The sequence below is a fragment of the Scheffersomyces spartinae genome (genome assembly GCF_019049425.1).
Source record: "Scheffersomyces spartinae strain ARV_011 chromosome Unknown scaffold_2, whole genome shotgun sequence".
Classification (NCBI taxonomy): Eukaryota; Fungi; Ascomycota; class Pichiomycetes; order Serinales; family Debaryomycetaceae; genus Lizanozyma; species Lizanozyma spartinae.
Window position 1 is genome coordinate 256109 of NW_025065049.1, and position 17218 is coordinate 273326.

A 17218-nucleotide genomic window follows, 5' to 3' on the forward strand; every position below is an offset into this window, starting at 1 on the left:
TTTTTGCCCTTGTTAATTGGTAGAGACACGCGAAAATTAAATTTACAGGCCACACATATGTACATCATTACTATAATACTAACCAGCTGTATTATCACGATGGAACACCTTCATATTCATGTAGTTTATTGAACTCAAGGACTCTTCGTCTCCAATAAGTTTTCCTACGAGTTTGAATAGGATTAGTTCTAAAGAACCTCTCCAAAAACATCAACACCAAAATCACAGCACCAACAACAAAACTAGGAGCAATGAGTCCAACCAATTTTTGCTTACTAACAGTCTCTTGATAAGGACAATTAGCATATGGTCCTCCTGAAACGAAGCACAGATTAACCGTGATATCATTGATGTCAACCCATACTGGATACGAGATATTCTTTTTATGAATTTCATTTCTCATACTGATCAACTCAACCAACAGATGAGGTACACTGAATTGATAACCTTCAGGACAAGCATCCGAATAGGCATCGAAATACTCTCTCTCATCATCTCCTATAAACCAATCGACAGGATTGGATATATTCTGACAAGCGTAAGGATATTGATTGTAACAATTGGCCACTTTGGACAACAGATCACTTACGAATACAACACATCTTGTAGCAGCTTTCATTGATTCTTCATCATCAACGTCAGTTAATTCTGTGAGGAGAAATGTACGGGCTAAAAAGTTGTTGATTATAGCCCCTAAATCTTGTGAACGAACATCTTCACCAGTAGTGAAATTACTAATCGAATACTCCTTTGCATTAAGTATAGGACTATATCCGCAACTAATGAACCGAGTATAGGAATCATTATTAAAACTGTCAGTATCATCATCAAGTATAAACTTGAAATGTTGTTTAGTAGCCATATCCACAAGCTGAGACGTTTGAATGTTCCCCATATTATTCAATAACGTCGTACATTCGTTTAATACGGTTTCATTGGTCACACTTGCTACCATCATGGCATTAGGATTTTCCGGGAAGAAGATGACAGATTTGTCTGTCTCAGTTATGTTATAGCTGTACCAATTGTCCTTGACCTCGTTACCTGCGATACGCACTGCAACTCTATTAAGATCAAGCCAAGCTAGGTAGTAGACAGAAGGTGTAGAGGTACCTGAAATATTATAAAAACTATCATCACGTAGACCATTGAAGATATCTTGATCAAGTGGAGTGAAAGCCAAAGTTCCGAATTCCGCAAAGGTATCAACCAATGTAGAATTACCATAAGTATTTATCGAGCCTGTTTGAGGTATGTATTTCGAAAGATCTCCCTTGGAGGCAACAGTACCGTTATTGGATGTACTGAAGTCAATTTCCTTCAAATTGATTATTAAATTGATGATGTTCACCAGTAAGACATTGTTTGTATCGCCGAAGTAAGATACCATAGATTTCACCATCAAAGCCATGGTAAGTGACGGATCACAATTATAAGTTTTACCCTTCCATTCAAGGCGAATCGTATCATCAGTATAGGTAGTATTAGCCGGGTAAGGAGCAGGACACAACTGCCATATCTGAGTAGCACCATTCCAATATAAATCCACCATTAAAGTTTGTGTACCAACATTAAGGAGGTTTCTAAAATCGACCAAAGCATCAGGGCTATAATCTTTTCTAGCAAAGAGCTGGGTTCCAAGAGAAACACCAAAGGTACCAATTTGATCATTAGGGACATCTTTGGATACGTCTCTATGAGATCTTTGAACCACAGTTAATATGGAAGACAACGAGGGCCAATTCTCTAGTGTATAGGCTGGTACCAATAGAAAGAGAAGGATCCAGGGTGTCATATCATAACAGTACTAAGGCGTATAGTAGTGTAGTAGTGTAGTATAGCAGCAGTATTGTAGCAGTAGCAGCGGTGTATAGTACTATTGTAAGTACTGTAGTACTGTTATATTTATTAGTGAGATTATTTTGTTCCCACTACAACTATTCTTATATAGTACCCATGTCCATACTAAACGGACTCAATGAACGTCAAACACAAGCAGTTACCGCTCCTATCAATGGCAGACTTCAAGTGGTAGCTGGTCCAGGAACAGGCAAGACCAAAGTGTTGTGTTCTCGGGTAGCTTACATGATCGTTAAGCATGGCATTAAGCCGCACAACATATTGGTTACAACCTTCACCAAGAAGGCTTCGAATGAAATGAAGGAACGTCTCGAGTCAATGTTGAAAAGTTCAGACATAGATATTTCGGGTTTATACATGGGTACCTTCCATAGTATTTGCTATAGAATATTAAGTATCCATGGTGGTAAGATAGGACTATCAAATTATAGAGTAGCTGATGAGAATGATTCAATGGGTATGTTGAATCAAATAGTCAATAATGTAGCAGTGATCGACGAGTTAATTCAATTAGTTGATAGTGACCATCCTGACTGGTTACCTTTCGTCAGCGATAAGCAGAAGGTCAATGCTTCAATGGTTAGGAAACAAATCTCTTCATTGAAGGCCCAAGGCATATCCTCCACCATGTACTCGTCAAGAGGGGGAAAGGACCATAATAAGGTACTTGAGTTTCTTTATGAGAAATACACCCACGAGTTGAATAGGAATAAACGGTTTGACTTTGATGATTGCTTACTTTATTGCTATCAGTTATTGGTTAAATATCCAGTGATGAACTTTATACAACATGTGGTGGTGGATGAGTTCCAAGACACAAACTCTATACAGTTGAAGCTCATGTTTGAACTAGCAAAAGGTCTGGGTAAGCATTTACATAACGTTACCGTTGTTGGAGATCCTGATCAAAGCATCTATGCTTTCCGAGGAGCTCAATCCGTTAACTTTCAACAAATGAAGGATCATTATAAATCAGCATTATCATTAGATTGTGATATCATCACCTTAAATGAAAATTATCGGTCTACAACTTCAATTCTTAATTTATCTGAACAAGTTATGAGACAAGCTTCTGGTCGGCATCAAAAGACTCTTAAATCTCACCTAAACCATTCATTCAAAGCTACCCATGCTCAATGTGAAAATAGTGATCAGGAAGCTCAATGGATTGCGTTTCAAATCGATCAACTACTACTCAAGTTACCCATCCAGGGAACAGATATTGCCATTCTTGTGAGATCAAGTAATGAAACAAGAGTAATTGAAAAGGCCCTTACAAAGAAATCAATACCCTATAAAATGTTGAAGGGAAGAGCTTTCTGGAATAGAAGTGAAGTGATGACTGTAGTCAACACTTTAAGAGTCATTGCCGATCACAATGATTCCATAGCCATCTTCCGATGTCTAAGTTCATTAAAAGGTGTTGGTGATTCCAGTATATCAAACATACAAACCAGAGCACAGAATATCTCTTTCAAAGGTACAATGCTCGAGATGATCGAGCAGATCTCCTTAGAGGTCATCAAGACCAAGAAGGCAAGAGATGCCGTTAAACAGTTTATTAATAGAGTGAAATTCTTGACTCGAGAGCTTCAACAATTAGAACATCAAATCAAATCAATTGAAGATGCTGCTGCTGAACGTTCGAACTTATTGCAAAGCTATTTTGATACTGTGATCGAAGTATTTGAATTAAATATTGTTTTCAAGGAAGAAGAAGAGAAACAGGCCAATATTGATGAAGTTCGTACTGTGTTCAGTGAGTTCATACCGCAGGATATTTCTATGGATAATTGGATTGGAAGTGAAATAGAGGATGACGACGATGATGATAATGCTGCTGCTGCTATTGCTGACACACAACTAAATGGGAACTTTCTTGTTCAGTTTGTTGATTCTATTGGACTTTATCAAACATCGGATGATGAAAAAGAAAATTCATCTGAAAAAGCACTGAAACCCATCACGTTATCAACAATCCATGGATCTAAAGGACTTGAATGGAAAATCGTATTTGTTCCAGGATTGACAGAGGGGATCTTTCCCTCTCGTTTTAGTGTTAAAGACGAAAGAGGTGAGGCTATCCATGAAGAACGTCGTTGTTTCTATGTTGCACTCACTAGAGCTAAATGGCTATTATATTTATCATCAGTGGATAGTTTTGGTACGTTTAATGCCCAAGTTTCAAGGTTTATAAGAGATCTTATACCAAGTCATATGGTGTCATATCATCCCGAGATCCTTATAAAACCTCAGAGATTGGTCCATATGTTTGAGATGTGCAATAGTACATGCCCATCAGAGTCACTACTGTTATGTCAAGAGTACCAAACTAGTTATCACAATGAGGATGGTTTACCGCAACAAATCGAAGAAGAAAATTGCAAAAGCAAAAACAAAAACAGGTTTTCAAATGATTTCATTTTGTTTACAAGACCTCCAGCGGGTAAAGCTCCATCATACACCCCAGTTCGAGCAGTGGCTAACGTTAAACCCAGAGGGAACAAAGACGACTCAATGCCCAACAAACATCTTCGAATTAATTCTGGGTCTTTCCCACCCAAATCATCGTTCAAATCCGGTTCCGCTCCAAGCAAAGCCCCAGTATATGTCCCAATAAGATCAACTGTAAAATCCACTGAGGCCTGTGTTGGTATGCGCGACACCCGAGCACCAACTAAACGATATGCACCCCACTATGTCGTGGACCGATCGGTCAAAAAATCTAGGGCTGAAGAATCATAAGCAACACTTCAGTTTTCATGCATTGCATTCCATTGGATTCCAGTGTTCGACAGCTATTGATGAGTTCCATTAAAGACGCTAAGATACGGGGATTGCTAGCATTTGCTAAGACACGTGTAGGAAGACCGGCATTTAAAGCCTTCTTGATCGCGTACCTCTATGTAACAGTTCCAAGAGTATTGGGGTTGGTATTAAAAGGCATGAAGAGAAAGAAGTACAAGGAGATGGCAGAACGAGTTCTACAAGCACTTATCAAGGCATGTGATCCCCGGAAATTCCCCATGTTTTCTGCTTATCTTATAGCTGGGATTAATGCTCTTGAGATCCCAATGTATCGTATGGTTAAGAGTTATTTGCCCCTTAAGAGACCCATTAGAAGGCTTTTTTTGGCAACATTTCTTGCATCCTTTATCACATCAATGGTGGCATTCCCTTCTTATCAATTGCACGTGACTGAGAAGAGTAGATACTATTCCTTGGATTTAACTCTTTTAGTACTTAGTAGAGCCTTGGATACAGTGCTTTCATCTTATTTCAATAAGATTCTTCCAGCTAGCATAAGGTCGTTCGGAGATCCAGCGTTATTTATTGGGTCATGCTCATTAATAATGTTCGCATGGTTTTATAATCCTGACGCCCTTCCTCCTGCTTATAGCTCATGGATCACATCTGCTGCTAATATGGACCCAGAAATGAAGATTGCTCTTAGATATCTTAGAGAGGGGAAATTAAAATATGGTGAAGATTTGCCTGCTGGAGCATTTCTTAAAGAGTATGCTATTAAATATGGGAGAGACCCTAAGCTAGGAGATTTTCTGCAAACGCAACCATTAGATTGTGAAATGGTTCATTCCTTCAAGACAAAAAGTTGTGAATTGAATGCTTTATGGAGATTTGTAAGAGGATTCGAGTTCGCATTCAAGATATATGGACCAATTAAATTCATTGGTTTATTCTTCCCCAGTAAGAATAAGCTCAAATTCCGATTGATTCGTGCTCTTATATCAGCTATAAGGTCTTCATGCTTCCTTGGATCATTTATTGGATTATTCTGGTATGCTGTCTGTCTTGTACGTACAAGATTAGGACCCAAACTATTTCCAAGAATTCCCAGAACTCGTTATGATACTACTCTTTGCACATTAGGTGGTTGTGTTGCTTGTGGATTCAGTAGTTTTGTTGAGACTAAGTCAAGAAGGAAGGAACTTGCGTTATTTGTGGCACCCAGAGCTTTGGGAACCATTGTTCCAACTGAAAACTCCAAGTTTTACTTACAAATAGAAGCCATTGTGTTTGCTATGAGTTTTTCAGTATTAGTTGCTTATTCCAAGTTTGCGCCTAAAAAGATTAGAGGTATTTTTGGACTTGGGTTCAAACAAATATTTAATGCTGATTACTATAAATAATAGAGCTTACATACAGTAATAATAGAAACATAATAAGAAAGTTGTTATAATAATACTATGCTTCCATCATCAACAAAGTAGTGCAGTTACCATTACAAGTTGTGATTTTTACCTAACAAAAGACAATTGGTAAGTAAGTTAACTACTCCTCCTCCTACTACTACTAACAATCTATACAACTTAACCTTGAAATATGGTACGATACAATGAACACCGAATACTACCCAAATAAGTTACCCGGAGAAGAAGAGGAATATTCCAGAATCTATCCTTCCACTAAGGAATTGGGTTGGGACCATTTCACCACTACACAATTGCCTCGTCTTCATCAAAAACTTATCAATAGCATAGGGGTATTAAAGCATGATGAAGAGCTCACGATGGTGTTTTATATGGTGATGTATTTGAGTGACCCTTATGTTCAACCAGAAGAGAATGATGAAGTGGTGCTTAGTTTAGACCTACTAGCAGATGCGTTAATGGCATTAACGTATCAATATTATTCTACTCAAACAGAGAACCAACCTGATTTCAAAAATGTTGATTGCAATACCATGAAATTTGCCATCTCAACCAAATTCTTTATAATAGTACAAGAGCTCAATAAACTTCTACAGTTGAATGATGAAGTGGGCCTTCGATATTGTGATATTGACTCTTTGGAACTGGTTAAGAAGCTATTCCACCATTGGCAACAGCCACTATTACAAGACTTTGAAACCATACGATTAATACAAACTGCCCTGTGTATCTTACATATGGCAATGTTCAAGTGCTTTGTTGATCCTCATAATCCAGATGGTTATAACTTATCATTGAATCCATATGTTAATTATATGGTGAGACTATGGAAGTCTCTCACTCATACCTTGATATTGCTTTTAACTTTGGAAGGTATTGATACCTATCAATTTTATTCATATGAATATCAGAATGCATATGACTTGATTAAAATATTGATGAAAGGTACCAGTGCTATACGATGTACTTTGGCTTACATCCTTAACCAGAACCCATCACTGACCTTATGGGATAGTGATCAAGGGTCAGGTGTGGCCAAAAGGTACCTCCGCTCCTTACGAGAAGATTACGGAAAAGAAATAGAAGAAGAAATAGAAGATGATGAAGAAGGTGAAGAAGAAGACGAAGACGAAGACGAAGACAATCTCACCGTACTAATTAATCATGATATTAAAGCCGAAACCTTGCTTAACTTTATGGAACCACTAGCAAGAGAGTGTCTGAATGGAGGAGCTTTACTGGTAGATATGAGAATGATAATAATGGCTCAATACTATTTGATTGCTGGTTCATTACCATTACCAATGTGGGAAAAGAACAATAAGAGTGAATTTGATATAAGTTCCCGTGCAGATGTAAGAAGGTTGAATAGAGAAAAGAACTTGGGTCAATTGGGTGATTTGCTAGTTGATTTGGATTACGATGATCAATTTGATGAAGACATTCGGTATATTCTTGAAAGAGATTATGCAGATTCAGAAATAGAGTATGAAGGAGGGGAAGGAACTGGAGAAGAAGAAGAAGAAGTTGATGAGGACGATGATGAAGTGGAAAATGGGGTTAAAGGAGAAGAAGTTGGGCGAGCAGAAGAAGAAGCACATAAAGAAAATATTAATAATAATGACCTTATAAGAGCTTCATCGTTACCAATGAGAGTACTGGATAGTGAAGCTATTGAAACTGATCATTTGGGTAGGGATTGGAGAGATGAAGCGAGAGGTCTAAACCGTCTACCAACTGCTAAATTCGAAAAGGAGCTGCAAAAACCTGAAGACAAAAGATATTTTTATCAGAGTTGGAGTGATCTTGAACAAGTATTTCGAAGGATGCTTAAAGTTGGAGGTGATGAAGAACTTTTGCATGAAGAAGGGAAACGTATAATAAATACAATTGCATTCGCTATAAGAGCAGAAGAGCGTGGGATTGAGTTCAATGGTATAACTCCTGATAGGATCTATGAGTTTTGGACTCTGTGTACTTATGAGAATATGCTGACATCACCAATACAATTATACCCCATTACTAATTTTGAAGTGATGTTGGGATTACATACCAAACTTACTTGCAAATTAATGGATGAAATGTTTATGTGCCAAGGATACCGTCGAACATTTGTGTGGTTTTTAACGAATAATGTCAATTATTCATTACTTTTGTTGAATTATATTTTTGAGTTGTTGACCAATTTAAGAGGTCAAGATCATGAGGATGATTTGGAGTTTACGAGAGAAGGAGATCATGTTATTCTTAGTGATGTTGAAGTGCTGATGTTGCTTCATCTGCTTTTCACCAATGTACATTCATTTTTGTACGATATAGATGATGGTTCGAATGGGTTAGTGAATCTGAAGAAGAGATTTATTGAAGTTTTATGCTTAATGATTCGAAGTCTTATTGAAAGAGGGACCATTGATCTTCGACCACGAGGTGATGATACAGATTATCTTGATGACTATGCTCATGACTTGCTTTCATTGTTAGTTGGATGGATTAGCATACCTGCTGCCAGGGAGTTATACTTTTCAATTAGAAGACATACTTATGGTATTGATGGTAATGTTGCATTGAACAAAAATGATGAAGAACAGGAGACTGAAGTTCTAGAATTTGAAATGGGTGAACCTTTGGACGTTTCTTCAGCAAAATTAGCATTAGCTAATTTTAAGGAAGAGTTACCAGAAAATTATCTTGAAGATCTCACTAGAATTTTGACTTCAGATAGACGATATGGGTTACGAAGACCTAGAAGCACCAAAGAAGATCACAGTGATTTAGTAACATTTTACAGATTTGCAGACCTTTCAAAAGCAGTTCAAATCAGATTAAACTTTTCGTTCGTTCCAGAAGATGTGCTACCTTTTCCTAAGGGGCTTGATCATTGGCAAACGTTGAGGCTATTTTTCACTTATTTCAATGTGTTTTCCTATATTGAGGTCATACCGGTTTTATTATTCATACAAGTGGACAAGTATATTGGCAGCGCACTAGCCAAGACTCAAGTGATCAATGAAGAGCCGGATGGAAAGCAGAACCAAATTGAAGATTCCATTGATTCTGAATTCAATGATAAATTTCTCAATGGAGAAATGGAATATTCATCTGCAGCCTCATCAAAGAACAAGAAGAATAAGAAAAAGAAGAAGAAGAAGTCAAAACATAAATAATACAGGATAGAATACAAGACAGTCATATAAAGATAATCAGATATTACAGAGTACAGTAATAATGTAATTTTATGTAAACTTGTATAAATTCCACGGATATTAGATGCCGAGATCACGTGACATGGGCATTTGTGTTCCCCCCTCAATTGTTGAGAAAATGTTGATCGTAGATCAATTATGACTAATCTTACCCTCTATTACCAATCTTCACTAATGCAAGGACGTAACTCTTTGGTTAGAACTTTGATCAGTGCTAAAAGAATGAGCTCCACCATCACTCCAGTATGTTGCTTATATTGATTTAAACTTCAATTGAGTTAATTACTAACACTTCCAAAGGTCAAGACAGCTAATGCTCCCCCACCAGCAGCTTCATATTCGCAAGCTGTTAAGGTCAATGGTATGTATGATATTACAAACTAAACGTTAATGATAGTAAGATACTAACAGCTAAAGGGTTTATTTACGTTTCTGGTCAAATTCCTTACACCCCACAAAATAAACCATTACCAGGTAATCCAACCATTGCTGAACAAGCAGAACAAGTACTTCAAAATGTTGCAAACATCTTGGAAGCTTCCAACTCTTCTATGAAGCATATCGTTAAGGCCAATATCTTTTTAACTGATATGAAGACTCAATTTGGTGAATTCAATCTGGTGTACGCAAAGTACTTTAGTGAACATAAGCCAGCCAGATCATGTGTTGCAGTTAAAGAATTACCTTTAGGTGTTGCCTTGGAAATGGAAGTTGTTGCCATCGAAAAGGACAAGTCCAACTTATAATAGAGTTAGCTTAGTATACGAATATATAGCATAATCATGGATAAGACTAACTGTAACTGTTGTTGTATGCATATCAGTATCGGATAAACCATCTTCATACAGTACTTAGAGTCCCATTAGGGCTTTCACGTGACTATACCATACCCTAGTGACTGTGTCGAGATTGTTGAAAATTTTTCTAGCGCGACTCCAAAATGCAGGATTTTGTATGGGCACTTGATGGGGGTCTCAATCTTCTCTGGCAATACCGAGTGGTGATTGAAATTTTTATCAAACTTGAAATATACTAAAATCACTTACTAAAGATCTTCCCTTCTACAGCATAGAAACTATCTTCAAAAATGGCTCAACGTGTTACCTACAGAAGAAGAAATCCTTGTATGTTTAAACATGTTAACAGACACATCGATGGCAGAACAGTGGACAAATACATGGAAGTAGATGCACAGCAGAAAGATCCCATATTATGACTGGTACTTTTAATGAGTATTATGACTGGTACTATTTTAGTGGACATTACAGTGGTTCCCATGATTGGCTTGCACATTTCCTTATCAAATGACATGATATGTCAGATCCAATTCCCATAAATCGTATACAATATTCACTTCACCGACTGTCATGGATGTGAAATTATCATCGAGTTCAATTATACTAACTGATTTAGACAACACCAGATCTAACAAGATCAAGGTCGTCAAGACCCCAGGTGGAAAGTTGGTTGCCCAACATGTTAAGAAGGCTGCTTCCAGAGTCAAGTGTGGTGACTGTGGATCTGCTTTGGCTGGTGTTTCTACCATGAGACCAAGACAATTTGCCACTGTTTCTAGAACCCACAAGTCTGTTTCCAGAGCTTACGGTGGTTCCAGATGTGCCAACTGTGTCAAGGAAAGAGTTGTCAGAGCTTTCTTGATTGAAGAACAAAAGATTGTTAAGAGAGTCTTGAAGGAACAAGAAGACAAGGAAAAGAAGGCTGCTACCAAGAAGACTGGTAAGAAATAAACTAGGTCAACTTTATGATACTAAAATCATGTATTTTTAATTATTATGGTAACTTCTAGCACGTTTTCTAATACACATTTGTAAGATAGCTTATGAGTCTCGTAATAAAACTATTAAATTAACATTAAATCTAATCAAGAAATAAAATCACCAAACATAGTAGTATGTTTTTCAAGAAGCGGTGCTACCCTACTGAGCATAGAATTGACTACTGAGTGCCCGCTTCTTGTTGCAGTTGTTGCATTTGCTGCAGTTGATCTTGCATTTGCTGAACATGAGTCAACTGTTTAGCCATTTGTTCCCGTTTCCAGAACCTAAGCAATAAATCAGCATAATTTTGTAAATCTTCCACCAGAATCATCAATTTGAAATCCAAAAGTAAAAGAAATTGTAACTCCAAATAATTGAGCTCTTCCAAAGGTAATCCACCAACTTTAGCATATCGTAAATTCTTATAGAAAATATCACTGAAAAACTTGGAACTAACAGTTATCCCACTAATAATTAATCGATGGATATTATAGGAATCCATAACAAATAATTGTTCCATTTCATTATTATCTTTATCACCGCTATTATTGCCATTATTATTATTGTTGACGTCTTTCTTCTTCAAATTGTTGGCCTTCTTAGCAATTCGATCAAAGTAAACTAAAAGGGAAAGAAACACCTCATTGGTCACAGGACAATACTTTAAAACTCGGGTCAAATATGCATGTAATGTAATAGTGGGGATATTGGTTCCATGAAAGGCAAGAACATTGGCCAAATACTTATTTTCCATTTCATTTTCTTCATCATCTGAATCATTATTATTATTGTAATTGTTATTATTGCTGTTATCAAAATCAAAGTCTTCATCCACAATTCCTGGTTCATTTCCGGATTCTCTATTGGTTGTAGTTCCATTCATCCGGTTCAATCGTCTTATTCGTCTCTCCTCCTTCAACCGTTGTCTGTGGGCAATAGTCTTGTCAAAATGATTAGGATGCAACTTATCGTTGGCTTCAATAATCTTGGTTAAAAGACATGATAACATTAAAATCAAATCTTCCACTGGATACTCAACAATGTTTAAGTGCTCCTCCCCTTCTCCAGTAGCACTATTAGTTTGATCTTTAAGTGATACATTTACCAAAAACTCACTGTAAGTCATATAATGATCAGGCTCAGGATTGTACACAAATGGCGGAACCTCGGGGGAAGGATTATAGGGCAGATTAGATGCTAAGTCTGGGGATTGATTGTGATGATGGTGGTTGTTCAACTTGGCTAAATGAGTGGCTTGAGGTGGTAATGCTGGTATTGTTTGATGATGTTGGGGGATGAAGGAACTAGTGGTAGGTAAGGAATGAGCAGCATTATGATGATTGAATGTTGGTGGGGTTGAAGTCAAAGACAGTGAAGTTCCTCCAATGGTTTGGTCCCCAATTGATGGCATTCTGTTAATAGAAGGTCTTCCTTGACCAGGGGGTTGACCCAAAGAAGAAGTGAACGGTATGGAACTTGAAAGTGAAGATCTCTGATACGGATTGACGGGGGTATGAACAACATGGGGATTCGAAACAAACGACAGAGACATGTTGGATGACGCTGAGGTGCTGAGAATTGAGTTGTTGGAATTAGCGGAGTCCATAGAGATGTTGGTAGTGGCCATTGAAGGTTGAGGCATAAAGTTTGTAGTTGCAGGCTTGAAACTAGCGGACCCAGAGCCTCCTGACACATTAGTAAATAGATTTTGAGAAGCATTAGGTTGGAAAGATTGTTGTTGTTGTTGTTGTTGTTGTTGTTGTTGTTGAGTATTCAAAACAGGAGCGTAGGATGAATGATTGGAGGAATATGAAGTTGAAATTGCCGTGGGAGTATTGTGACTGGAAGGGATATAATCATTCGGCTGATAAGAGCCACTAAACGATGATTGCATTGGTAAAGAAGATACATTAGGTGTATGCCTATAGTATTCGCCTGATTTAGATGGAATGAACTTGTTATTATTGGAGTAGACTGATGCAGAGTAGCTGGGAGGAGCAGGTTGAGCAGAGAATTGAGATGCCAGCTCAATAGAATACAAGTGTTGTTCAGCTTGGTGTTGGCCGTGTTGTGGATGATCATGCTGTTGCAGTTCTTGCAGTTCTTGTTGGTCCTGGTATTCATCTTGTTGCATTATAAGTTGCAGTTGATGATGATGATGATGATGACGGTTTTCATTCAGTTCATCATAAGAGGAAGCTCCAGAGTTGGAGGAAGACATCAAGTTTTTAGTCAAATTTGACACTGTCTTTGCTCCGGTGTCTGTTTGTCTTGAACTTCCAGTTTCAATAGAACTCATACTTTTATGATATTCGTTATAACGTATGGGGAAAAAGCTATAACCCAATGCAATAAGACTTAAAAAGATCCACTCAACCAATCTTAAGATGATCTTATAATATTACGGATAGTAGTGGTATAAATAAAATTAGGCTGCCAGGATAAATCTAAAAAAAATGTAGGCTCTGACCAATCAAGTAAAGGGCTGTGTATAAATCTGGCTACAATACCGAGTATACCAATGCCGTCACCGCAACCTATACTTGGTGTCTAATTGCTTGTTGAACTATGGTAACGAAGATACTGGTGGAGTCGTTGATTACTTTTTGTTCCAACAACAGCGGGGGATTTGGTCACGTGGTAGATGAATACGGCTGCTGTTCGGTATAGAAGTCAGTCAATGTACACAATACAGCACACTATCAAGCACTTATTAGTATATACTGCTTGTAAAATAGAATTATATACTACTAATATATATATGAGTATAGATGTATAGCCGTACCTCTTATTATAGCTGTAACTTTTATGTTCGTGTTTATTAATTCTCGAGGCCTGTATCGCTGGTGAGTTTGTTTAACTCAAGGCCGATTATCGCTTCCAAACGGTTCATGTACGTAAACTGGCTGTAATGAAAACTGGCCAAACAAATTCACCACACTATTCCATTAACAAATCACCTTGTTCGATTACTATTCAATACTAAGGTGTTAATATGTCTACTGCATCTAAAGTCACTTTTGGTGCATCTATTGCTTTTGCCGTAGGAGCTTTTGCTTTCATCAACTACTCTCAACAAGTGGAAAGAGCTGCTTTAAGACAAGGTCCCATCAAAGATGCAGAACGTATGAGAATGAAAGAACTCAACCGTAAACAAATCCTCAACCAACAAGATCATATTGAACAGCAAGCATTGAAAGAGAAGTTCGAACTGGTTCAACCTTTGCAATCTAAAGTGATTACTGCTGATGATGATAAATAAACTGATGGTGATAAATAGACGTGATCAAATAGTCTTATCCCATATAAGCTCTTGTATATACAATTTCTTCTACAATGTCTAATAAATAATGGATTTAATGTTATGTTATGTCATGTTTGTGTTCTTGGAGACACCCCATGGTGGGAAGTACGGGACTTAATGTCCCAATACGAGATGTACTATGATGCACTTAAGTTTTCTTTATACTAACACATCATAATCACGAGCGAAAGCTCGAGACTACGCCCACAATATCCTGCTTCAAGCGACTTGCCAAGACGGTTCGTCAAAGAGAAGATGTCTGATCTTTGAACAGATCACGCCAAAACATTATGGGGTGTTTGATACAGAAAAAAGTAGTAAGTTGGTTGAAATCAAGGCTCTTTTTTTTTTCTTTCTCTTGCTCTCTCAAACTACTAATATCACTGGGTTACCCGCACAACAAATCAAATATTGAAATTGAAACTATGTACATAATAAATAATTCAGCTAACCCCATTAATAAATATTAAATAACGATAAACACATCCTTCTATTCTTCCATTAAGGGAGAGTCGGAAAGCACAACTCCCTCTTCCGAAATCGTGGGGAGTTTACGTTCCTTTTTCCTGTAAGTAGCTGAAGATGAAAGTCTCCGGTTGCGAAATCGTACATCCTTCTTAACCTTCTTCATGGGTGGAGATACGGATTCCGATGTTCTTCTCACTGAGTACTGTGATTTATTCAGAGGTGACACAGTTGCTGCTTTGAACACTAGAGAAGGTCTAGGTGAATGTGACAATGGTATGTCGTGGTTATTGGCTTTCATCATATCAACAAGAATTGCAGCGGCCTCCAAAAGTTGAATTTGTTGATGTTTTGAGAATGACATGTCTTTTGTCGTCTGCCATTCACATGTGTGTTGTTGACACGAATGCTCACTTGTCAAATGGCTCCCACATATTTTACATACATCGGATGTCACAGTTTCATGCGGCAAATACCGTCCATCATCGTAATATTGCTTCTTCACAACTAAATGACGCTCATTATCTTTAATTATACCATTGGATTGGAGTGAATGATTTTGCTGATGTTGCTGATGGTTATATCGAGGTTTATACTGATTGGCATGACTTTTATTATCATTATAATGAATGTGATGGTGATGATGATGGTGCACTGATGCTGCTGGGATGTAAGACTGCGGCTCTCTGTAATCTGTTCCTGTCATATTACGTTCTTATTCTCTGTGAAATTTTAGAATACGTGACTGTTATCTCTCACCTAAACAACCAAAGGATCTTCAAGATAACCAAGTTCTTCTTCAAATCCCACAAATTCCTTTTCAAATGAAGTTCACTATAGCTGGTACTAATTTTTTTGTTCCTATGAGTGACATACTGTTTGATATTTAGTAGGTGGAATCATAGTTTCAAAAATTTTGTTGTCATGATGGTCACGTGCAACTCATCGCAAGAGATGCCTTTAATTCTAAAGTAGGTGACAACGAAATGAAACGGTGTGGGGGGGGAGCGGAAAAAAAAAAAGAAAATATCACCTTTGAAGGTTTAAGCCTTGTACTCTTATTTGAAGACGACGATAACTGTGAAAGGTGAAACGAAAATGGAAGCTGTAATACATGTAACATTATAGAGCTTAACCCTATTGTACCTTCGTTGTATGAAGTTGGTGATAATTACCAAGGTCTTCGTAAACGGCTTTGGTGGCTTTGCTTCTTCGTGAACAGATGCCTATTATGGAATCAGGCCCCTGACTTAAAGTTTGTGTAATGTTGAAAGAATATCCTGCACATCGACGGCCCATAGTAGTACTAAAACATTTCATCTTCAATATCAACATCTTGCTCCATGTTATCAGCTGTTTCTGATATATGGAATCCTTCTTCAGTGTAGTAAAGGATTTCCTGTATTTTATCATTATATTCCATAACAGTTAATCTTGTTAATTCAGGGTATTTGTCGTTTTCTTGACCATCTTTGATGTTTTGAGTGAGAATTTCAATATCTCTTAATTTATTGAAATAAAAGTTTCGTTCAGTTTCCAAAGACTCGGCAGAAACTGTAGTTTCCTTTAGTTCTTCGGTCAACAGATTCACTTGAGATTGAAGCGTATCAATCTTTCTTTGCATCAATTGTTTCGCTCCATCATCTGCGACTTCTGTGGATACTTTCCGAAGAGTTGAATTGCTTCCAGATGGTACTATTGAACGTCTAGAACCATTTGATTCACCTCCGTTAACAATGATGTTAGTACTGGAACGAGAACCTGTAAGTGTACTTCTTCTAGAATTTGGACCCGAAGTGGAGGCTTTTCCTGAAGATCTTACACTATTCACAGAACTAGTACTGACATTTCTTGATGGCGTATCATGCAACAGTGGATTGATTCTTCCTCTTGTTTTGGGAATGGTAAGTTCACTGGTACTATTCCCTGTCAGTGCTTTTCTTCTAGTCTTAGGTTCGTAGGTAGGGTTAACACCTTGATTATTGTCCATCCAATGTTTGCGGAACCATTGAAGAAGTTCCAAATTATCTTGTAACCGACATTTGATCAACTTTTCCACATCTATAACTTTGGTAATATGATTACGAGTGAATGACGCTTGTAAGATCTTGAAATTATGACGATAATCATACTCGCCATGAGCAGATTCAAATTTCACCTTATGAACTGGAACTCCTCCATAAATCAAATCCATTAATTGACAATATGCTGCACCACTACCACATTGCTCAACCTTGGTATAGTTAAGTTCCAAAGTAGTGTTCAACCATTGAATCAATTCCGATCTAGATGCCATGGTTAAAAATAAAACAAAGACAAGGGAAATTGGACTTGCGGTAGTAAAGAGATGCCAAACCCTATATCAGACTGATTGAGTTACCTAAGTATATCTGGTTAAGTTTTTTATTCGTGTTTTGATGGACCTTCCACCGTAGT

The 17218-nt window shown here is 37.5% G+C and overlaps 9 protein-coding genes across 9 annotated transcripts; 6 read left to right on the top strand and 3 right to left on the bottom strand.

Annotated features, from left to right (window-relative positions):
- Nucleotides 1-94: 94 nt before the first annotated feature.
- Nucleotides 95-1795, bottom strand: MTC6 (uncharacterized protein; the record flags this gene model as incomplete). Its single annotated transcript, XM_043192935.1, has 1 exon — nt 95-1795. One exon carries the CDS (start codon nt 1793-1795, stop codon nt 95-97), a length of 1701 nt encoding a protein of 566 aa, XP_043051323.1.
- A 161-nt stretch (nt 1796-1956) lies between these two features.
- On the top strand, nt 1957-4605 carry KQ657_002164 (DNA helicase; the record flags this gene model as incomplete). Its single annotated transcript, XM_043192936.1, has 1 exon — nt 1957-4605. One exon carries the CDS (start codon nt 1957-1959, stop codon nt 4603-4605), a length of 2649 nt encoding a protein of 882 aa, XP_043051324.1.
- A 59-nt stretch (nt 4606-4664) lies between these two features.
- On the top strand, nt 4665-6011 carry KQ657_002165 (uncharacterized protein; the record flags this gene model as incomplete). Its single annotated transcript, XM_043192937.1, is given in 2 exon segments — nt 4665-4668; nt 4681-6011. The coding sequence occupies 2 exon segments, from the start codon at nt 4665-4667 to the stop codon at nt 6009-6011; spliced, it is 1335 nt and encodes a 444-aa protein (XP_043051325.1).
- A 206-nt stretch (nt 6012-6217) lies between these two features.
- KQ657_002166 (CCR4-NOT core subunit) lies at nt 6218-9196 on the top strand (the record flags this gene model as incomplete). Its single annotated transcript, XM_043192938.1, has 1 exon — nt 6218-9196. The coding sequence occupies one exon, from the start codon at nt 6218-6220 to the stop codon at nt 9194-9196; it is 2979 nt and encodes a 992-aa protein (XP_043051326.1).
- Nucleotides 9197-9373: 177 nt separating this feature from the next.
- Nucleotides 9374-9981, top strand: MMD1 (isoleucine biosynthesis protein; the record flags this gene model as incomplete). The annotated part of the gene is made up of 3 exons (XM_043192939.1): nt 9374-9478; nt 9542-9596; nt 9653-9981. The coding sequence occupies 3 exons, from the start codon at nt 9374-9376 to the stop codon at nt 9979-9981; spliced, it is 489 nt and encodes a 162-aa protein (XP_043051327.1).
- A 341-nt stretch (nt 9982-10322) lies between these two features.
- On the top strand, nt 10323-10983 carry RPL34 (60S ribosomal protein eL34; the record flags this gene model as incomplete). The annotated part of the gene is made up of 2 exons (XM_043192940.1): nt 10323-10359; nt 10649-10983. The coding sequence occupies 2 exons, from the start codon at nt 10323-10325 to the stop codon at nt 10981-10983; spliced, it is 372 nt and encodes a 123-aa protein (XP_043051328.1).
- A 208-nt stretch (nt 10984-11191) lies between these two features.
- On the bottom strand, nt 11192-13312 carry PCL7 (Pcl7p; the record flags this gene model as incomplete). Its single annotated transcript, XM_043192941.1, has 1 exon — nt 11192-13312. The coding sequence occupies one exon, from the start codon at nt 13310-13312 to the stop codon at nt 11192-11194; it is 2121 nt and encodes a 706-aa protein (XP_043051329.1).
- Nucleotides 13313-14008: 696 nt separating this feature from the next.
- On the top strand, nt 14009-14275 carry KQ657_002170 (uncharacterized protein; the record flags this gene model as incomplete). Its single annotated transcript, XM_043192942.1, has 1 exon — nt 14009-14275. One exon carries the CDS (start codon nt 14009-14011, stop codon nt 14273-14275), a length of 267 nt encoding a protein of 88 aa, XP_043051330.1.
- A 1813-nt stretch (nt 14276-16088) lies between these two features.
- On the bottom strand, nt 16089-17078 carry KQ657_002171 (microtubule-binding protein; the record flags this gene model as incomplete). The annotated part of the gene is made up of 1 exon (XM_043192943.1): nt 16089-17078. One exon carries the CDS (start codon nt 17076-17078, stop codon nt 16089-16091), a length of 990 nt encoding a protein of 329 aa, XP_043051331.1.
- Nucleotides 17079-17218: the final 140 nt, after the last annotated feature.